Below are 17,546 nucleotides of genomic sequence, written 5' to 3'. Positions count from 1 at the left end.
CGGGTTCTCCATTTTCCCCATCCCCGCCAGCTGTCAGGGAGAGCTGCGCACGCGCGGGTTCTCTTGTGCGCGCGCTCCCCCCACCGCCCTCTCCGCAGCCGACGACTTCGGATGCTCGTGTGCGCCTGCGTGGCCACCGCAGGCCGCTCCGGGACCAGTTCTCCTCGGCCGCGCCTCGCAGCCTCGTGCACCAATCACGCGCCGGTTGGAACGCCGTGACGTCTGGGCGCCAGCGCGAAGACGTGCGTGCGTGCGGCGGCGGCGGCGGCGCAGCGTCCCCTGCCCCGAATGAAAGGGAAGGTCCCAGCGCTAGCGAGCGAGCGGTTCTGAGTGCCCAGCGGCGCGGGGCCCCCGAGTCCTTGTTCCCCGGCGCCCCGCCTACCTGGGTGAGTGAGCGAGCGAGCCAGCCTTGAGGGCGGCGCTGGCCCAGCCGCCTGCGGGCGGGTGGCGGGGGAGCCCCTGCCCGGCCCCTCCGCCTGAGGAGAGACCCCCCCCCGCCCGCCCCGCCGAGCGCCCCTGCAGCTTGGGGGGGGCCGCCGGGGCTCAGGCCTGAGGCGCCGGCCTAACCGGGGAACAGCCGCCCAAGCCTGGCGGGGGGCTCGCCCTTCTGGAGGGGCGGACCCCAGCCCGTCCCGGGGTAGCGCCCGAAGGGCCCAGCGGTCCCCCCTGCGCCCGGTGGGATTCGTGCGCGTGTTGTAAGGGGACCCCCAAAACTGGGGGCCATTTCCCTCCAAGCCTAGACTGTTCTCCCGTCTCTCAGGGCCCCCCGTCTTCTCCTGGCGTTAATAATCCAGCTGGGAAGCGCCCCTGCCTTGCAGGGAGCCGTCGGGATCGATTTCCGCGTGAGAATCCCACCCCAGGGACACTGCAAGCTACGGCAGAGGTAATTCTTCCTTCTGAGAGGGGGGACCCCACTCAGCTGCCTGCCCCACCAAACTATTCAAGCCAGGGTTGAACCCTCCTCCTGTGAGGTGGATGCCCCGCATCATGGCTCGATCAAACCCTCCACGCCCCCTTCATGGGTGGGAATCCCAGACTTTCCTGAAAGTAAATCCAAATTATCTGCTGCAGGCTTGTTACACCAGCCTTCGGTGTTTTCGCTAGGTATGAGGTACATGGAAAATCTTCAAAAAGAAAAGGAGGACTTGTGGCACCTTAGAGGCTAACAAATCTTGTTTGCATATGCGTTAAAACCAAGATTTTCATGTGCTTAATGATTTTGGGTGCTCATTGTTCAAGTAGATACTTTAAAGAGGCTTGATTGGCAGGGGATCGGTAATCTGCATTTTCTGAAGATTAGGCCCCTTTAAAGTACTTCAGGTTGAGTACCCAAAATCACCAGTCACTTGTAAAAATACTTGCCTAAATATTTATTTTTTTCATCTGAAAGTATCCAAAATCCCTTTTCTAACAAGTTTAAATGAAAAATGTCTAGGCATGTTTCTCTTGTGCTTGTCCCATGTCTCAAATTCTGTTACATGTTTTTTTTAAAACAAAAACCCAAACAATCCTGTGTTTGCATAGCACCTCTAATCCTGAAAGAAAAGGAGTACTTGTGGCACCTTAGAGACTAACCAATTTATTTGAGCATGAGCTTTCGTGAGCTACAGCTCACTTCATCGGATGCATACCGTGGAAACTGCAGCAGACTTCCATGGTATGCATCCGATGAAGTGAGCTGTAGCTCACGAAAGCTCATGCTCAAATAAATTGGTTAGTCTCTCAGGTGCCACAAGTACTCCTTTTCTTTTTGCGAATACAGACTAACACGGCTGTTACTCTGAAATCTAATCGTGAAGAATCCAGAGGTTTTAGCAAAACAATTAAACTTTACTGTAGAGAGCCTTGCATATAAACTGTAATCCAGTATTCTATGTAAGAAATAGCAAGCTTGGGCCTGACTTTCTCTAATAAATAGAGCATGAAGAAAAGCTCTTGAACTTCCTTTCTTATCTATCTTTTCCTCCCTCAGTGCTGAGTAATGTTTCATATATTGAGAAAGTGCCCTCCTTGTTTTTTCCTGAGAGATGTTGAGTATTGGAGAGACTAGATGGATGAGGGAATATCTTTTATTGGACCAGCTTCTGTTTGGCTGAGAGAGGCAAGATTTCAAGATACACAGAGCTCTTCCTCAGGTCTGGGAAAGGTACTCAGTGTCACAGCTAAATGCAAGATCGAACAGATAGTTTACTATAAGTCATTAGCACATATTCTAAGGGACCATTCAAGGCAAAGTGGCCTGTTAACATCCTTGAAGACATAGGACAAAAGGAGGGGTTAGTGAGTTCCAGATTGTTGTAATAAGCGGTAAATCGAGCGTCTTTATTAAGATAATGATTTTTAGTGTCTAGCCAAGTTATGAATTCAAGCTCCTAAACTCTTTTTTTTTTTTTTTTGCAAGATTTCATATGAGGACAAGGAGTATGCCTGTTTGTGCATTTAGAATTAGTCCTATAGAAGATGGCAATAAAACTAGAGTGCAGGGCTTAACATAGTTTGTGTGAAAAACTCTTATAAAAATAAAAAAGATATCAAGAAGGAAAAGATGACCTTGAGTACTGTCTTAATATGCATCAATTAAACTGCACAGATGAACAAATTCTGAAGAGAGAATTACAAAAAGAATCCTTTTTTGTAGCTGAGAATCTCTTATCACAGCTTTCATTTTTTCATGGTTTGTGTGTATAAAAACATCATCTTCTGTATTTTTCACAGTATGCATCCGATGAAGTGAGCTCTAGCTCACAAAAGCTTATGCTCAAATAAATTGGTTATTCTCTAAGGTGCCACAAGTACTCCTTTTTTTTCATTTTATAGGAGATTTTATTGTGAAATTAGGTACCCCTTTAGATAGGATCTTGGAAGATACTGACATGATTTTAGTATTGTATTGTCAGTACAGCTCCAAAAAAAAGACTCATTTGTCTCTTTTAAATAGGTTGCTGTTACTGGTACAGATGTCCATAGTCAATGTTTCTATGATATAGCTCTGTTTACAGGGTTTATAGCATAATTGTAAATCTTGCTTCTGACTGAAACTTGGCGACTAATGTTTCAGTCCAACGATATGTGTACACGTCACATTTTTTTTTTAAAAAAACAACCCAGTTTATAGTTTATTTTAAAAAGTGGATTGGAAGAATATTTTGCCGATTTTGAGTTGTGCCTGTTTTGGTCGAGTGAGAAGTAGGTTGGTGTTTAGTCAGTAATCTGGATTAGACATAAACTATTTTCAATAAGAAATTAAATGGCAAGATTTTAAATGTTTGCATTCAGGATGATGGATCTGTAATGTGGCAGGGCAATTGGTTCTAACTGTCTTCAGAAAATGTAAATTAGTTAAAATAGAGCTAAATATAAAGGTTTCTGCTCTTCTGAAACGCTGTCAGATACATTTGTTATTTGTAAGTAGTCTTATTGAAAATCTAAACCTAGCAATTTTTCTATACTAAGTAGCTTACTCAGTCTTAACCTATGTTAATATACATTCACTGCAAGCCATGGTGGTTTGTGATGTGAATTTATGAAAAAATATATACATGTGAACAGGATGCCATTTGCACCCTATGATATGAAGGAAAGAATTTCCAGTCCATACCAGATTGTCATATGTGATGAAAATGCATTAATGTACATCATGGGTGAACAAATGTAACTTAAAGTCAGTAGTATGGATAAAATACTTCTGGTACTAATCAATTTCTTTTGCAAGCGTTAACAATGTATAAATAATGTACAAATGCCTAGGTATACAGAAAACACGTGCAAACAAAAAGCACAATTAGAGAGCGTTTTTAGGTTTCCTTTAAAAATGCTTTGGGAATAATCAAATCTGATTTTGATAGGAATGTGTTTCCTTTCTGACCTAATCTTTGCTTTTTAGTTGTACTTGCATTTTAAAAATATCTGTATTTGAATAATCATGCCAAAACACAATTTCAGCCAGTTAATTGCATCTTTTCATTGCTATGCTAACAGGGACCTGCTCAATGGAGCACACATTACCATCATTTTCTAAGTTGTAAAAAATACAAAATTATTTCAAGGAGTGAGGTAATATAAACAATGGTACATGCATACCCTATTAATCGTGTATCTTATTATATGTGTGTGTCTTAGATGCACTGTACAACATAATGCTGAAGGCCAAGTGACCTGTGAACATATTTCTTTATCAGTAACTTCCAAGAAGCAAAATATTAAAGTGAGCAATCATTTTGACTTCCGTGGTTATGAATTATTCAAATCTTCCAAAATCTTATAGTTTGCCATTCAGATAGAGATTAAAAGGGAGAGTCTATTGATGTAGCAGCAGGAGTGATTGACATACCTAAAGCCAAATTCTCCATATGATTGTGTGTATAACTCCTGTTTTAGTCAATGGGACTTTGTGAACACACATCCAAGGACAGAATTTGACTTTAAATGTCTTAAGTTACTTTTATTAGGGCTGTCATTGTTGCTGACACAAGAGTTAGTTCCTGAATAAGAAAATAAAGTAAGAAAAATTAAATGAAATCTGAAAAAAAAGAAAAGTCAAATTAAAGCTAATCCACAGTGCATGCATATAGCCTCTTGTACGTGTGTGTGTATATATAACTACTGTAATATTAATTATCAAAACAGAAGTTCTTGCATTTTAAATTGTTACAGTATTTCAGCCCATTATTGCATGATTTATGTGAAGCTTTTGAATGTGACCTAAGAACAAAAAATCTTTTTATATAGTTTCCTACTGTTCTTCTGAAGCCCTTTTCCCTGCTTCCAAAATCTCATTTAGATTTTAAAGAATTAAAGAACATTTTGGAAGTCTCTCTTTACTTTCTTCAAAAGCCAGCCATTCTTTCTGTTTAATAAATGGAGTGCAGAGTTATCTTATTTTGATTTCTCTTAAGAAGAATATAGTAAGTACTTTTTTTGTGCTTAACGTTTAAGGGCTCTCTGTTGCCACTGCAAAAGGGTGTGACTCATTTATTCACATGGCACTCTTTTTGTGTGTAAATGAGCTAGGTCTAGAATATGTGCATTCTTGTTACAAGTATGTGTCACCAATCTAGTATATTGCTTTATACTTAAAAATGGAAGTAAATGAAACAGTAAAAAGAACAAGCACTAGAGATAAGACATACATTTACATTTTGATATACGAATCTTGTATTAGCATGGCAAGAAAAAATGTTTTTAAATTATATCTATGAAAATTTGTGAATAACACCACATGAGAATTAAAAGGATCTTCATTAACTCTATTCTGTACAGAGGTATATAAACTTAAGTGTTCCTCCTATTTCTGTTATAAAAATAGGGAGTGATATTAGTGGCTAGGAAAGTGAGGAACTTGTAGCACTTTCAAGAACCATGCAGAGTTGGACTAGACAAATTTCACCAGTCAGTTGTACCATTGCAACTCAATCCTGACCTATGACGCCTCAGCCACTGTAGCCAAGGACCTCTTTTTAGCAGAAGTTCTGAACTATGTAATGGTCTTCCTGATTTAGATGGGCGTCTACTGGAGACGAAGGCTGAGAAACCCATATTCATTGCATATGTGACCAGAACGATACTGAGACCCAGATCTTCAAAGAGGAAAAGCAGTAAACAAGCATACTACTTAGGGTCTCTAAATTAGACCATTTAATTATATAAATTATAGCTTGTTTGTTCTTTTAGAGATGTAAAGGTGAATGGACGCAAACCTCAACTTTAAAATGGGTCCAAAAAGTGTGTATCCTTGAATGTTTGGGCCCTAAAACATCCAATTTCTAATGAGATCCACATAGACAGATTCATGTATGAAGCCTCATTGAAGTGGATCCACCTATGTGAATCTCATTGCTGAACTGGGGCCTTGGTGTTGTATTTTTAACTGTTACTTTTTATGTTTTACAAGCATGTGATTTATGTGGAGTTTAATTTTAAATTTTCTTAGGATAAGAACAGCTGTTGTCATGCACATATTAAGGATTAGGGTAAGATTGTGAAAAACAACCATGGATCTTAAAGGGTTTCTATTACAGCATATTAGTCACAAATATTCACCTCTAAAACTTTGTTCGTGACTTCAACTAGCCACATTGTATCTGTGTAATACCTAAAATGGTAACATTTTATCTTCTCATCTCATAAGGACAGTTACTCATATTTGTAAAGCTGAAGATGAGTATTTTTAAATTCAATACTTATTAGTTTTTATGGATGGTAGCCCAGTTTTTTTATTGCTGATTCTAAAGGAGTTCAGTAGAATGGGTTTTATTGTATGCTAAGGTAAAGATCTCCCTGTGCAGTGTGCTTCTGGAATGAATGAATGAATAAATGGAATGAGAGACAATATTGCATCAGGATTTCCTAAATGATTCCTGTACTTGTTATATTTTTCATTTCCCCCTTCCCCTCCCCTCTCTCAGCCTTTACATTTGTATAAATTTTATTACTTCTCTTACTTTAGGGACCATTATATATCCTGTTGCCACATTCTTAAAGATTTTGGGAAATACATCTTTTGCGATATACATGTTTGTTCATATATTATACTCTAGCTGTGTGTATGAGACAAATTATATTCCACTCTGAGACGTAGTGGATGTTTCAGGTATTTTAAGAGAAATGCAAAGTAACTTGAGTAAATATAATTTAAATTAATTTCAGCTGAAATTAACATCACTATTGGACATTTTTATTCCCTGTAGCATTTGTGAGGACTGAAGTGTCATTCTAAAGCCATTTTAAAAATCATGACGAGCTCAGTTGGACAGAAAAAAGGGTCTTCAAGGCAACGGAAGTGTGGTTTTTGTAGGTCTAATAAAGATAATGAATGTGGGCAATTACTGATGTCTGAAAACCAGAAGGTGGCAGCACATCACAAATGTATGGTAAGTAATGGAGGGAAAGGAAGTTAAAGCTGTGAGTTTATTAACTGCGTTATGTAAATAAATGAAATCCTGAATAATTTCAGCCCACTTGTGGCAGTGGTATATAAGTTACTAATACCACTGTTTGTATTTTGAAATTGTTCCTTATTACAAATTATAATTATTCCATATTACGGGAAGCCCTTTAAAATTAAGTTTTTGTTTTTACACAACTTGCAGCTATTTTCATCTGCATTGGTATCTTCACACTCTGATAATGAGAGTCTTGGTGGATTTTCTATTGAAGATGTTCAAAAGGAAATAAAAAGAGGCACTAAACTGGTAAGTCTGTAATTCTGCCTCTTGAAAATGGAAAAGTAGCATTTTCTTAACTTCTGCAAAGTATCTAATGAACTAATTCAGTGTACTACTGAACTTAGTTATTGTATCATATCTTTTAAAAAAAAGATTTTCCCTTTGTCTGTGACCTCTAGTGTAATGGGTAATTAACCCGTGTGAGGAGTCATTAAGATAAAACTGGTCACGCATTTAAAAAAAAAAAGGGGGGGGGTAAATCTTAAAGGGTCGGGTGGTAGCTAGATGGATAGCCACCAATAGGTGTGATCCCTTATTGAAATCAATAGGAGTTTTGCAGTTGATTTCAATAGGAACAGGACTGAGTTCTAAATGTCAAATGACTAACAGTGGGAAGTGTCTTAAAGCAATCAATTTGTTTTTATTTTAATCATAATGTGTATAGTCTAATTCAAATATATAAATAGGTTATTTTGGAGATTGTGGAATACTTTTGGAATTACTAAAAATGAACTGCAAATCTTAACATTTTCACTAGCACTGTACTTATGTTATCAACAAATAAAGATGGTTATAGTGAATATGTGGCATAATTTTTCCAATCAAGTTTTAAAACTCATAAACAAAATAAACTACTTGTTCTTTTTAATGGGCTGCATACAAAGAGAAACCAGCATTTCTTAAATTTACTTTCCTATTTAATATTTTCAGACAGATTTCACAATGGAAGCACATTCCAGCAGGGCTTTGGAGCTGTGCACCAGCTCTGCTCCAGCTCCAGGCAAAAACCTGCTGCTCCGGAGCTGCTCCGTGGGCTCCGCTCCAAAGCCCTGCATTCCAGGGAGCTATGCAAGTGTAACACTGCTCCTTTACCAGCAGTTGGTTTCACTGCCAAAAACTGGCCTTTACTGCCAAGATACTTATTGCTTCGGTTTTTTTAATGATTTGATAGAGCCTTGGGATGCAGATTTTTCATGAGATGCACATACTGAAAACTAGTTTAATCGTAGCCTCACCAAACTGCTATGGAGCTGTGTGATATGAAGGGCCGTTCGTTTGCAAGGCATTACTCAATTTTTAAGGCTGATTTCAGTTTGATATAAGAGCTAGGTATTATTACAATCATCTTTCTTAGCTGGGAGATGACTGCTTTTGCAAATATTTTCTAACAAGTGATACAGTATAACTAAAACAGTCCTTAAGCACTTTCAGTTTTTGGGACGGGGAGGTGTGTCTGGAAAGAGGTTCTACCAGGGATGCTTTATTTGGAGGTTGAAGTTACATGATGCACCTCATGCTACTTACAGCCTCATCACTAAACAGTACAGTACTTTGCTTAGTCTTTTTCAGTGTGGAGTTTTATTTGCTCTAATTATATTATGTGTTCATTGAGCTATAGCAGTTGGAGAGTATAGGTGTGATTGGAGATTTGATATTTATAAAGAGCAGAGTAGCATATGGCTATGTGGGCCAACAAGAAACTTCTTGACGATTAAGTCTTTTTTTAAATGGTTTTACAAGATTTGTATGTTTGGGATTCATGAGAATATAGATTTTTCTTTGTGCTTCTGAATCTTTTTTTGTTCTATCAGTAACATGTTGGAAGAGGATGGATTCTTAAAGCACACCATCTAGCGAAACCAGGCACTTGAACTAGGTCCAAGTTTTATATGAAGAGGCTAAATGGTTTTGTCCTGATAAGCTTGAATGTGCACTGTCTTTCTTTAAACATTTTGTACTTAGTGATTGTTTTCCATTCTTGACTTCTTCTTCATAGGAGAAGCAGTAAAGCACTCAGTGTGGTTTTCCAAATCTAATAGTCATATTGGTAATTTTTACTAAATTCTGTTTGCTGGCAGGCAGAGTTTAAGTAGTTGTCCTCTTTTGGTAGATGTTGCTACTTGAAGCTACTTCTGCATATTAAAGCAATGATGGGAGAAATGCAGAATATTTCTGGTGATAGTTGAGGGGTTAAGCTATAATGATAGGCCAGTAATATCAGCTTGTTATTTCCCAGTAAATGCACTGATCTGAGGTCATTATTACTTCTATTAGCTGTATGTGAGGAGAAACCCTTAAAATGTGGTCTCTTATTGTGCTTAGAACTTTTCATTTGCCTGATGTACCTAGAGAATTAAACATGTTACAAGCCAATCAGGTAATAAAAATCATTCCAACAAATTTAAAATTTATTCCAAAGGGAAATAGATCAATAAATCAATATAAAGGTTCTTCCAGTTTGTCATTTCACTAGAGAGATTTCACAGCTTATGTAAGAGTAAATTGTTTGTCTAACCTATTAAAATATATGAAAGAATTAAAATAGTGGATAAAAGGGAACTGATTAGTTTATTCTGAAAGTGTAAATACATTTTAATAAAGTTGCTCACAAGAAGTTACTTAGGAAACTTGAAATACAGAGGGTTGATTGAACACCTACCATGGATTTAAAAACTGATTAAGAGCAATGGAACAGTATGAATAGAGCCATTTTTTCTCAATTTGTAGGGAGGTAAATAGCAGGATGATCCAAGATTCACTCCTTTTTTGTTTTGTTCAGTTAACTTTAACATTATGAAAGATGGGGTAAACTGTGGGGTTACAAAACTTGCTGGTGGCAGGTTTATTTAGGTTAGTTGAGACAAAGAAGAATTGGAAGAACTGTAGAAAGACCTGATAAGCAAGGCAGTTAGGCATGTTGGATGCGTGGGTAACTTTTCTCTTCGTAGCCTTATGCAAGGTAATGTATATTGTAAGGAACAATATATACTGATTATTTGCAGGGAAAAAATAAATATAGCTCAGTAAACATACCTCAGAATCAGTCAAACTCTAAGAGTTTGAGCAGTGTTAAGAAGCTAGAAAAATTATGATGAATATTAATGGCATTATATACATTGACTGTATGTTTTTCCCCTTTAATTCAATACGTGAAGAAGGGCCATGAAGATGTTAGAAGCGTAAGAGGTATTTCTCAAATGAGAGAGTGCCTGTCCTTGGAAAAGGAAGAGTAAAGCAATTGCCCTCTATGTAGCCTTTTCTACAGCATAAAAACAAAGATGGTGGTATTAATATGATTTAGACATTCCTTTTGTGTACCATAGTGTCATAGAATATGACTGAAGCCAATTATTTGAAAAGAGGATTAGACATTTGTAGGGGGGGAAAAGAGGCAGCTGCAGTTAACGAAGGTAAAATTTCAAGCATTCAGTCCTTATGCTTCAGGGAATAAACTGATTTGCCAGCTGAGGTCAGCAAGAAAGTCCCTTTTCTCTCCTTCTTTCATCGTATAATCCACAGTTGATCAGTGTTTGGTATAACCCACTCTTGGAAGCATAACATCTAAGTGAAAAATTAAGTTTGTTCCAGCATGGCACTTCTTACTTAGCTAAAGTTATTGGATTATTTTCCACTGCATTAATAATTAAGATGATAAAATTATTATCTTACTGTTATATTTTATAACTGAGTAGCTGACACATCTGTCTCTCCTTTTAAAATTAATTTAAAATGACACTTGGGGAAAAATGTGGATAAAGACCGTATGACTAAATACATTGCTCTCAGTAATGCCATCTGTTTCGTGAGGAGGGGAGTTATTTTATGACTATTGGTTCCAATTATTTCCAAAGCCAAAAGTATTAAACTGCTGCTAGCATGAATTCTGTTTTTCTCTTCCTTTCTGTTATAGATGTGCTCTTTATGCCATTGTCCAGGAGCAACCATTGGTTGTGATGTGAAAACGTGTCACAAGACATATCACTACTACTGTGCATTGCATGATAAAGCTCAAATAAGAGAGAAACCCTCACAAGGCATTTACATGTAACTACTATTTATCTACCATGTTTCTGCTTGTATTTATATTTCACCCTCTTTGTAAAACTATCATTGGGATACAAACATTTTGGGCTTTATAAAAAAGTTGTAATTGTGTACATTTTTAACTGCAGTCTAGCACACTGTTATCTTAAACTCCATATTCACAAAGTTGGAACTGTAGAGTCTTGTAAATAGGGTGAAATGTACTGCTATTTAAATTAAACTAAATGAGCTCTAAATCATGACTTATCTGACAGCTTTCAACTACTTTGTTTATAGGATTTTATGCCGAAAACACAAGAAAACTACACATAACTCTGAAGGTAAAACTATTCAATGTAACTTCTCCCCCCCCCCCCCTTTTTTTTTTTTTTAAGAGATACTTTTATGTTTTCCACAATTTAAAATGCAATCAATGTTTTGGGCAAATTAGACTAGACTAGAATTAGATGCATTTCTGAAAGAATGAATCTAGAAGCTGAACACATATAGGGAATTAGCATATGATGTGATGCTAAAAGGTAGGCATCTGGTTTTTAAAAAAAAAAAAAAAAAAAACCCAGCTAAATCCCAGAATGCTCTGGAGTTCTGATACTCTGTCATAATAAAGATTCTGTGAAGGTAATGTGTTCCCTCTTGGGGAAGAGGGTCCCTTTTAGGAAGAATCTGATTTGTGTGTGCAGGTAAGTATTCTATATCTTAAATGCATCAATTTTGTCAAGCAATGGCTAGATCTTACACTGTTTGTAAGAAAATCCTACAAAACCACAGTATTTCTTTTAACTGTTGCAAGGTTAAGCTTTAGGTCTTCCTTTCGTAATACTCCTGATAATTTTTTCATAAATTAGAAAAGAGATCTGGTATTATGTATAAGGGGTTGTGATCAGATTACCCTTTGAAATGCTCCCTTTGGCTATTTGACCAATTGAGTTGATTAACACAAGTAATTGTATGAAAGCACTCACGCAACAGTCTCATAACTCAGGGGAGACTGTTGGAATGGGTGATGCAGTTGGGCAATGCATTAAAAATAGCTTTAATATGTTGTATGGTCTTTTGACATTCAAAACAATTTGCACAATTGTGTGGTGGTGGTTTTTGCCTTTTTTCTATTGTATTTGAATTTGGGTAAGTAGAAATTAATTTACCTTTGCATCTTTCGAAATAGAAATGTAACCTCAAATTGAAACAATGAAGAAATGCGTTACTGTGTCTTTTAGTGATATTTTTGTAAATGTCATTTGTTTCTGCCAAATGCATTTTATTTAGCATATACATATTATTTTGTGCCATTCATATTAAATAATTAGAGATTTCATTTAATCTCCCCCCAAATCTTTTTGCACAATGTAAATCAAACTCCAGGCTAAAACTGGATTTTTGTTATCCAGTTATACCTAAATATCATAGTGTGCTCTGCATGTAACGTGCACTGCACTATGACTTCTTTAACTAACAAGGCTTTATTTAAGGAGACTGGAGAAACAGCACAGAATTTGTGTTAATAGTTAATGGATTTTAAATAGACTAGATCCAGTTACTTTAGTGTAGTTTGGTATCTTAATTTCTGTTTTGGGGGTTTTTATAAACAGTATAGTAGGATGAAAATTGTTATGGAAAGATTTTTGGAGTGAAGGACGAGACTAGTCTCATGTAAATAGTTATTTTAGACAGACACATAATGTACATATACTCACTGTTGACACACAGGTTTTTCAATAGAGGGCAATAGCTAATTATGGTCCTAATCCTGCAAATTGTTCGATGGGAGTGGACCTCTGCTCCTTTGTGGAGCTCCTTGCAAGGCCAAGGTCTGTGCTAGTATTTGAGAGTCTGTAAGAGCTGTTTCTGCCTATTCTAGTATGTCACTCTTTACTGGGAGGAGCTCTGTATTTTAATATGGGTATTTGTATTGGAAAGGACATGGAAAAAAATTATTGCAGAAGAGCAAGAGCTGTTTGTTCAAATATTAATGATTGCAGTTTTTTTAAAAATACAAAAGCAGTATTTTCTATAACAAACTTAAACCTCTTTTAAAAACCAAAGCTATCTGAGTTGTTGAAGACAAAAAACCCTATATATCTTGTTTAGATTTTCATTTTTCACTCCATTGAATTGAAATGGAGGATTTGGGCCAAAGTATTTATTTTGCCATAGTGTGTGCGCTCTTTCTAGCTAGGGTCCCAAGTTTGAAAATCAGACTCTCTCTATTCTCAGGCTTCTGGGGACTGAGTATGCTATACTGACAAAACAGTACTATTGTTTATAGTTTGTATTTTGGTAGTGCCTACCAGGCATGGGTCCCATTTTCCTAGGCCATATACAAATGACCATAACAAAGCAAGCACATTTAGTCTCTGGCAAAGAAACACCTTACATCATTCTATAGTATGCTGCTAGATACTTATATCCTGAGAGATAGTTGCTGTGTCTTGAAAAGAATGAAAGATCAGGTGGTCCTCAGCACTCTGAGAAGGGGTTTACAGGATCTCCTGTGTTTACTATAAGTGCTGATATTGTGCTCAAGACTGGAACGGACACATATAGAGTCTGTCACAAAAAGACATGGCATAATGAGAAGCCCAGAGGAGTTTTTCTTACATATTTTGTTGGCTTATTTTTTGTGGCCAGCATGGAAAAAGTTTCAGAGTAACAGCCGTGTTAGTCTGTATTCGCAAAAAGAAAAGGAGGACTTGTGGCACCTTAGAGACTGACCAATTTATTTGAGCATAAGCTTTCGTGAGCTACAGCTCACTTCATCGGATGCATACTGTCCACAGTATGCATCCGATGAAGTGAGCTGTAGCTCACGAAAGCTTATGCTCAAATTATGAATAAATTTTATTATGATATGAATTATTATATTTATATGAATATAAATAAATTATGAATAAATTTAATTGAGCTTATGCTCAAATTGGTTAGTCTCTAAGGTGCCACAAGTACTCCTTTTCTTCATGGAAAAAGTGAGTGTCAAAGAGGGAGTTGAATGTGTAGAGGGAAACTAGGGCTTGGCACACTAGAGAAGAATAAGCAAATTGGACTGAATAATCAAATGCTGTTGTAACTTTTTTGTCATTTATTTTGTTTTCATGAATTCCACTCTTGGGTGGTTTGCAAACAAGAACAGTTAATGCTAATCTGTGGTCATGTGCCTCAGAGCTTATGTGTGGGGCACTGGGTCTGAAAGTCAGATGTGAAGGAAGGATATGAACCCTGCCCCTCGGGCTGGGTTTTTGGGGGAGAGGGGTTTAATCAGTGTAGAGCAGTTCTGGTTGTGTGTCCTAATCTAATTGCAGTAGTTCAGTTATTTTTATTTTAGCTCTTTTGGAAGCAGCTGTTGGAATATAATATTTTTAATAGAATAATAGTTTCTCATTTGGGTCATGTCCGGTTTAGACAATCAAATGATTGGGACTTAAATTCTGTGGACAGTGCTGCCCCAAAATATCTATTAAGACTAGCATTTATTCTTCCTCATTTATCTACAAAATGGTTGTTTTCTTTGGAGTTCTTGCTAAAGCCTGAGAGGTACGTATTGTGGTGTCTGTTAGCAATTCCAGCTTAGTGGGCCAATAGCTGTTAGAGACCAATGTATGCTCCTGCTACCAAGTCCTTCTCCCCTTTCCAGAGGAATGGTATGCCATCTGGTACCTGTTGAGGAAACTTTCAGTGTAGTGCACAGAGATTTGGCTAAATTACTTTAATTAAAGTTGAACAGCTAAAAACCTGTTCACCCTAATGAACATTTGGGCTTCATGAGAGATCTGGACATCAAAGAGTAAGAGGGCCAAGAATTCATTATGCTGACTGCTTCTCTCCTCCGGACCAATCCATGAGTTAATGCAATATCTTGTTCATTTAATGTCTGGGAGGAGATGCTGAAGTTACTCCTGAGGGCATTCTGCACCAAAAAAATTCTGCACACAATGTTTTAAAATTCTGCAAAATTGTAGAATTTTAATTTGTCAAATGTGGAGGTTTGAGCATGGCATTGGAGAGCACATAGAGACACTGACTCAGCAGTGAGGCTACACCCAACCCTCACATGGTGCAAGAACTGGGCCTGCCCCAGAAACACCCCAGGACCCTGCCCCTCCACACCAGGTGCAGCAGGTGTGGGCGTGCAGGCTCAGCAATGCAGGGTCCAAGTGTGGAGGGGTTTAATGTGGGGGGATCCAGATGTGGGCTGAGGGTTCTGTGGGGAGCAATCTGGGTGCATGTGGTTCAATAGGGAATTTGGGTGCAGGGGAGATCTGGATGCACAGGGGCTTGTTCTGGGTGCAACGGTAATGATACTCTGCAGGGATGTCCAGATGAAAGTGCTTGGGGCTCAGTGGAGGGTCCAGATGCTGAGGCGGTGGGGATCCAGTTGGGGCTCAATGGGGTGGGGATCCAGGTGTGGGTATCTCATCTGGGTGATCCAGGTGCAGGAGGAGTCGGGCTCATGGTTGGGGTGCTGAGTGCGGTGGGGTGAGGCTCGGTGGAAGGGTCTGGGTATGAAGGGGTTTGGATGCACAGGGGTTGGGCAGATGAGGGAGCAGCTCTCTGTGCAGGGATCCCTCCCCCTACAGCTGAGGAGTGATGCGGGGCGGGGGAATTTGCAGAGCTTTCTGCAGCTGGGAGAGAAATCTGGGAGTGGGTCTAACCTGGCCCTGGGTGTCATGCAGCGGAAGAGGAAGCCCTGCCCAGCCCAGCCCAGCCAGGGCTAGCAGCTAAGACTGGCACAGGGTGGGAGCCACCAGCTGGATCTTCACTAGTCCCACCCCCTGCGCACAGTGATTTACTTCTCTGCCTGCTGCTCTATGTACCTGAAACATACTGCTGGGGAGGGTCGCATGACTGCTTTTGTGGCTTCCCTTTACTTCCCTGTCAAAGTCATTTTTCTGCGGGGAAGCAAAGAAATCTGCGGGGACATAAATTCTGTACGTGAGTAGTGGTGCAGAATTCCCCCAGAAATATGAAGTGTCTTCTGTTTGTTTTTGAATTTATTAAATTTAGCTTGGTGGCACAAGAAGCTATACATAGTCATTCTCTAGTTTTGCAGATTGTTGACCTCCTTTAATATTTCTTTATGGTCTTGCATTCACGTGATATCAGAGCTATATGCGATGAATCTATTTTTCTTCTCTTCACTCAGATGCAGAAGTAATCACAATAAAATCCAAATGGTACACCAGATAGTTGCGTGCCTCTGCACAGTATCTTTAATCTAACAACTCCAGGGTTAACTAGTTGTCACTGCATAGGGATAGAGACCAACCTGGAATCTTACATGCTGTATTCCAACTAACTAGAAGAGCATGTCAGTTTAAAGTAGTTCGAAGGCAGCTGTTCAGAAGAGCAGATTGAGAGCTATTTGAAGTGCGCTGTCCTCTAAACTGGCTAGATTCTTGTTTTCATTTCGCTCACTGCTTAGAAATCTTTTATCTAGGAAATAAAATAAAATCCAACCCCATTAAGCATTCTGTTCAGGAAACACAGTGGACTTTTTTTTTCTTCTTTCCCCCAGCATCATGGGGGAGTTGCTATCATTGTTCTGTTCGGCTTGTAAATGTTATCATAGTATTTCATTAGTCGAATTGTTACGCAACTTGGCACAATTGTATTTATTTTTTGAGAAGTTTGAAGCTAAAGTTGACTCGAACTTATTTTCCTTCATTAGTTGCGATTTTGGTCAGTCATTTTGGTTGTTTCTATGGTCTGGTTCAAAAATAATTTTTCTTTAGTACCTTGTATTTGCAGATCTCCAAGTGAACTGGGGAAACTAAGGAACATAATTGATGTGCTCAAGGTCACTCAGTAAATCCGTGTCAAAGCCAAGAATAGAACCAAGATTGTCAGTTGTATGCTTTACTCTTAGGGCAATTACAGGTCCTTCAAATGTTAATTTAAGAATGATAAAAATTTAACGGAATTATTGTCGATACTCCATATCGGATTATCAGTCTGATCTTTCTGCAAGCCTGTTCCTTATCTGTGTGGTGTTGTGTGGTTTTTTTTGTTTTTGTTTTTGGCCATTGGGGTAGAATCCTTGACGGCCTACTTCTAGAACCAGTTAATACTTTCAGGGCATTAATGTAGGTGTCCACTTTTCGTTTGCTACTGGTATTCTAATTTATGCAACCAACCCACAGATATCACTTCTTTATTGCAGAGAAGTACCTGGTCTTGCATAAAACCGGGACAATACTTATCTGAGGTGCTTGTGTTCTGTTCCAGGAACATGCCTAAAGTAAGGCTTACTGAATATCAGTACTTAAGTACCTTGTTGTGAATATCTTCAAGAATAAGAAAAGAACTTTCAGTAATTTAACTCTCCTTTCTGAATGTAGACAAGAGCTTTCTCAGAGGAATTCCTTGCCAATAGCCTTGACTGCTATTATTACTATAAAGATGGTAAATTTACCTCTTCATTCCAGAGTATGGACCAGATTTTTAAAAGTGCTCAGCATCCCAATTAGAACAGTTGCTGCTGCATGCTGAGCTCTTCTGAAAATCTGGCCCTATACCTTTGATATGTTGTTGAGTTATGATTTTAAATATTTGTTTATTGGGACC

At 38.6% G+C, this 17,546-nt stretch overlaps 1 protein-coding gene across 7 annotated transcripts in view; it reads left to right on the top strand.

The window, feature by feature from the left end:
* The first annotated feature begins 220 nt into the window (after positions 1-220).
* The window catches only part of PHF6 (PHD finger protein 6), a 38,518-nt gene continuing 21,192 nt past the window's right edge, over positions 221-17,546 (top strand). For 3 of the 7 annotated variants that reach the window (XR_007358487.2, XM_048864433.2, XM_048864429.2), the window contains exons 1-6: positions 221-386; positions 761-883; positions 6,687-6,869; positions 7,089-7,190; positions 10,855-10,988; positions 11,265-11,308. Coding sequence is in view for 6 of the 7 variants with exons in the window: in XM_048864433.2 (XP_048720390.1) it covers positions 6,732-6,869; positions 7,089-7,190; positions 10,855-10,988; positions 11,265-11,308 (418 nt within the window). In the remaining variant the exon portion in view is untranslated. Of the gene's footprint in view, positions 387-760; positions 884-4,885; positions 4,905-6,686; positions 6,870-7,088; positions 7,191-10,854; positions 10,989-11,264; positions 11,309-17,546 lie in introns of those variants that run through there. The other 4 variants (XM_048864430.2, XM_048864434.2, XM_048864431.2 and 1 more) reach the window with 4 other exon arrangements.

The sequence above is a fragment of the Caretta caretta genome, chromosome 9 (genome assembly GCF_965140235.1).
Source record: "Caretta caretta isolate rCarCar2 chromosome 9, rCarCar1.hap1, whole genome shotgun sequence".
NCBI lineage: Eukaryota > Metazoa > Chordata > Testudines > Cheloniidae > Caretta > Caretta caretta.
The sequence above is the reverse complement of the archived record's forward strand: the minus strand, read 5'-3'. Positions and strand labels throughout refer to the sequence as shown.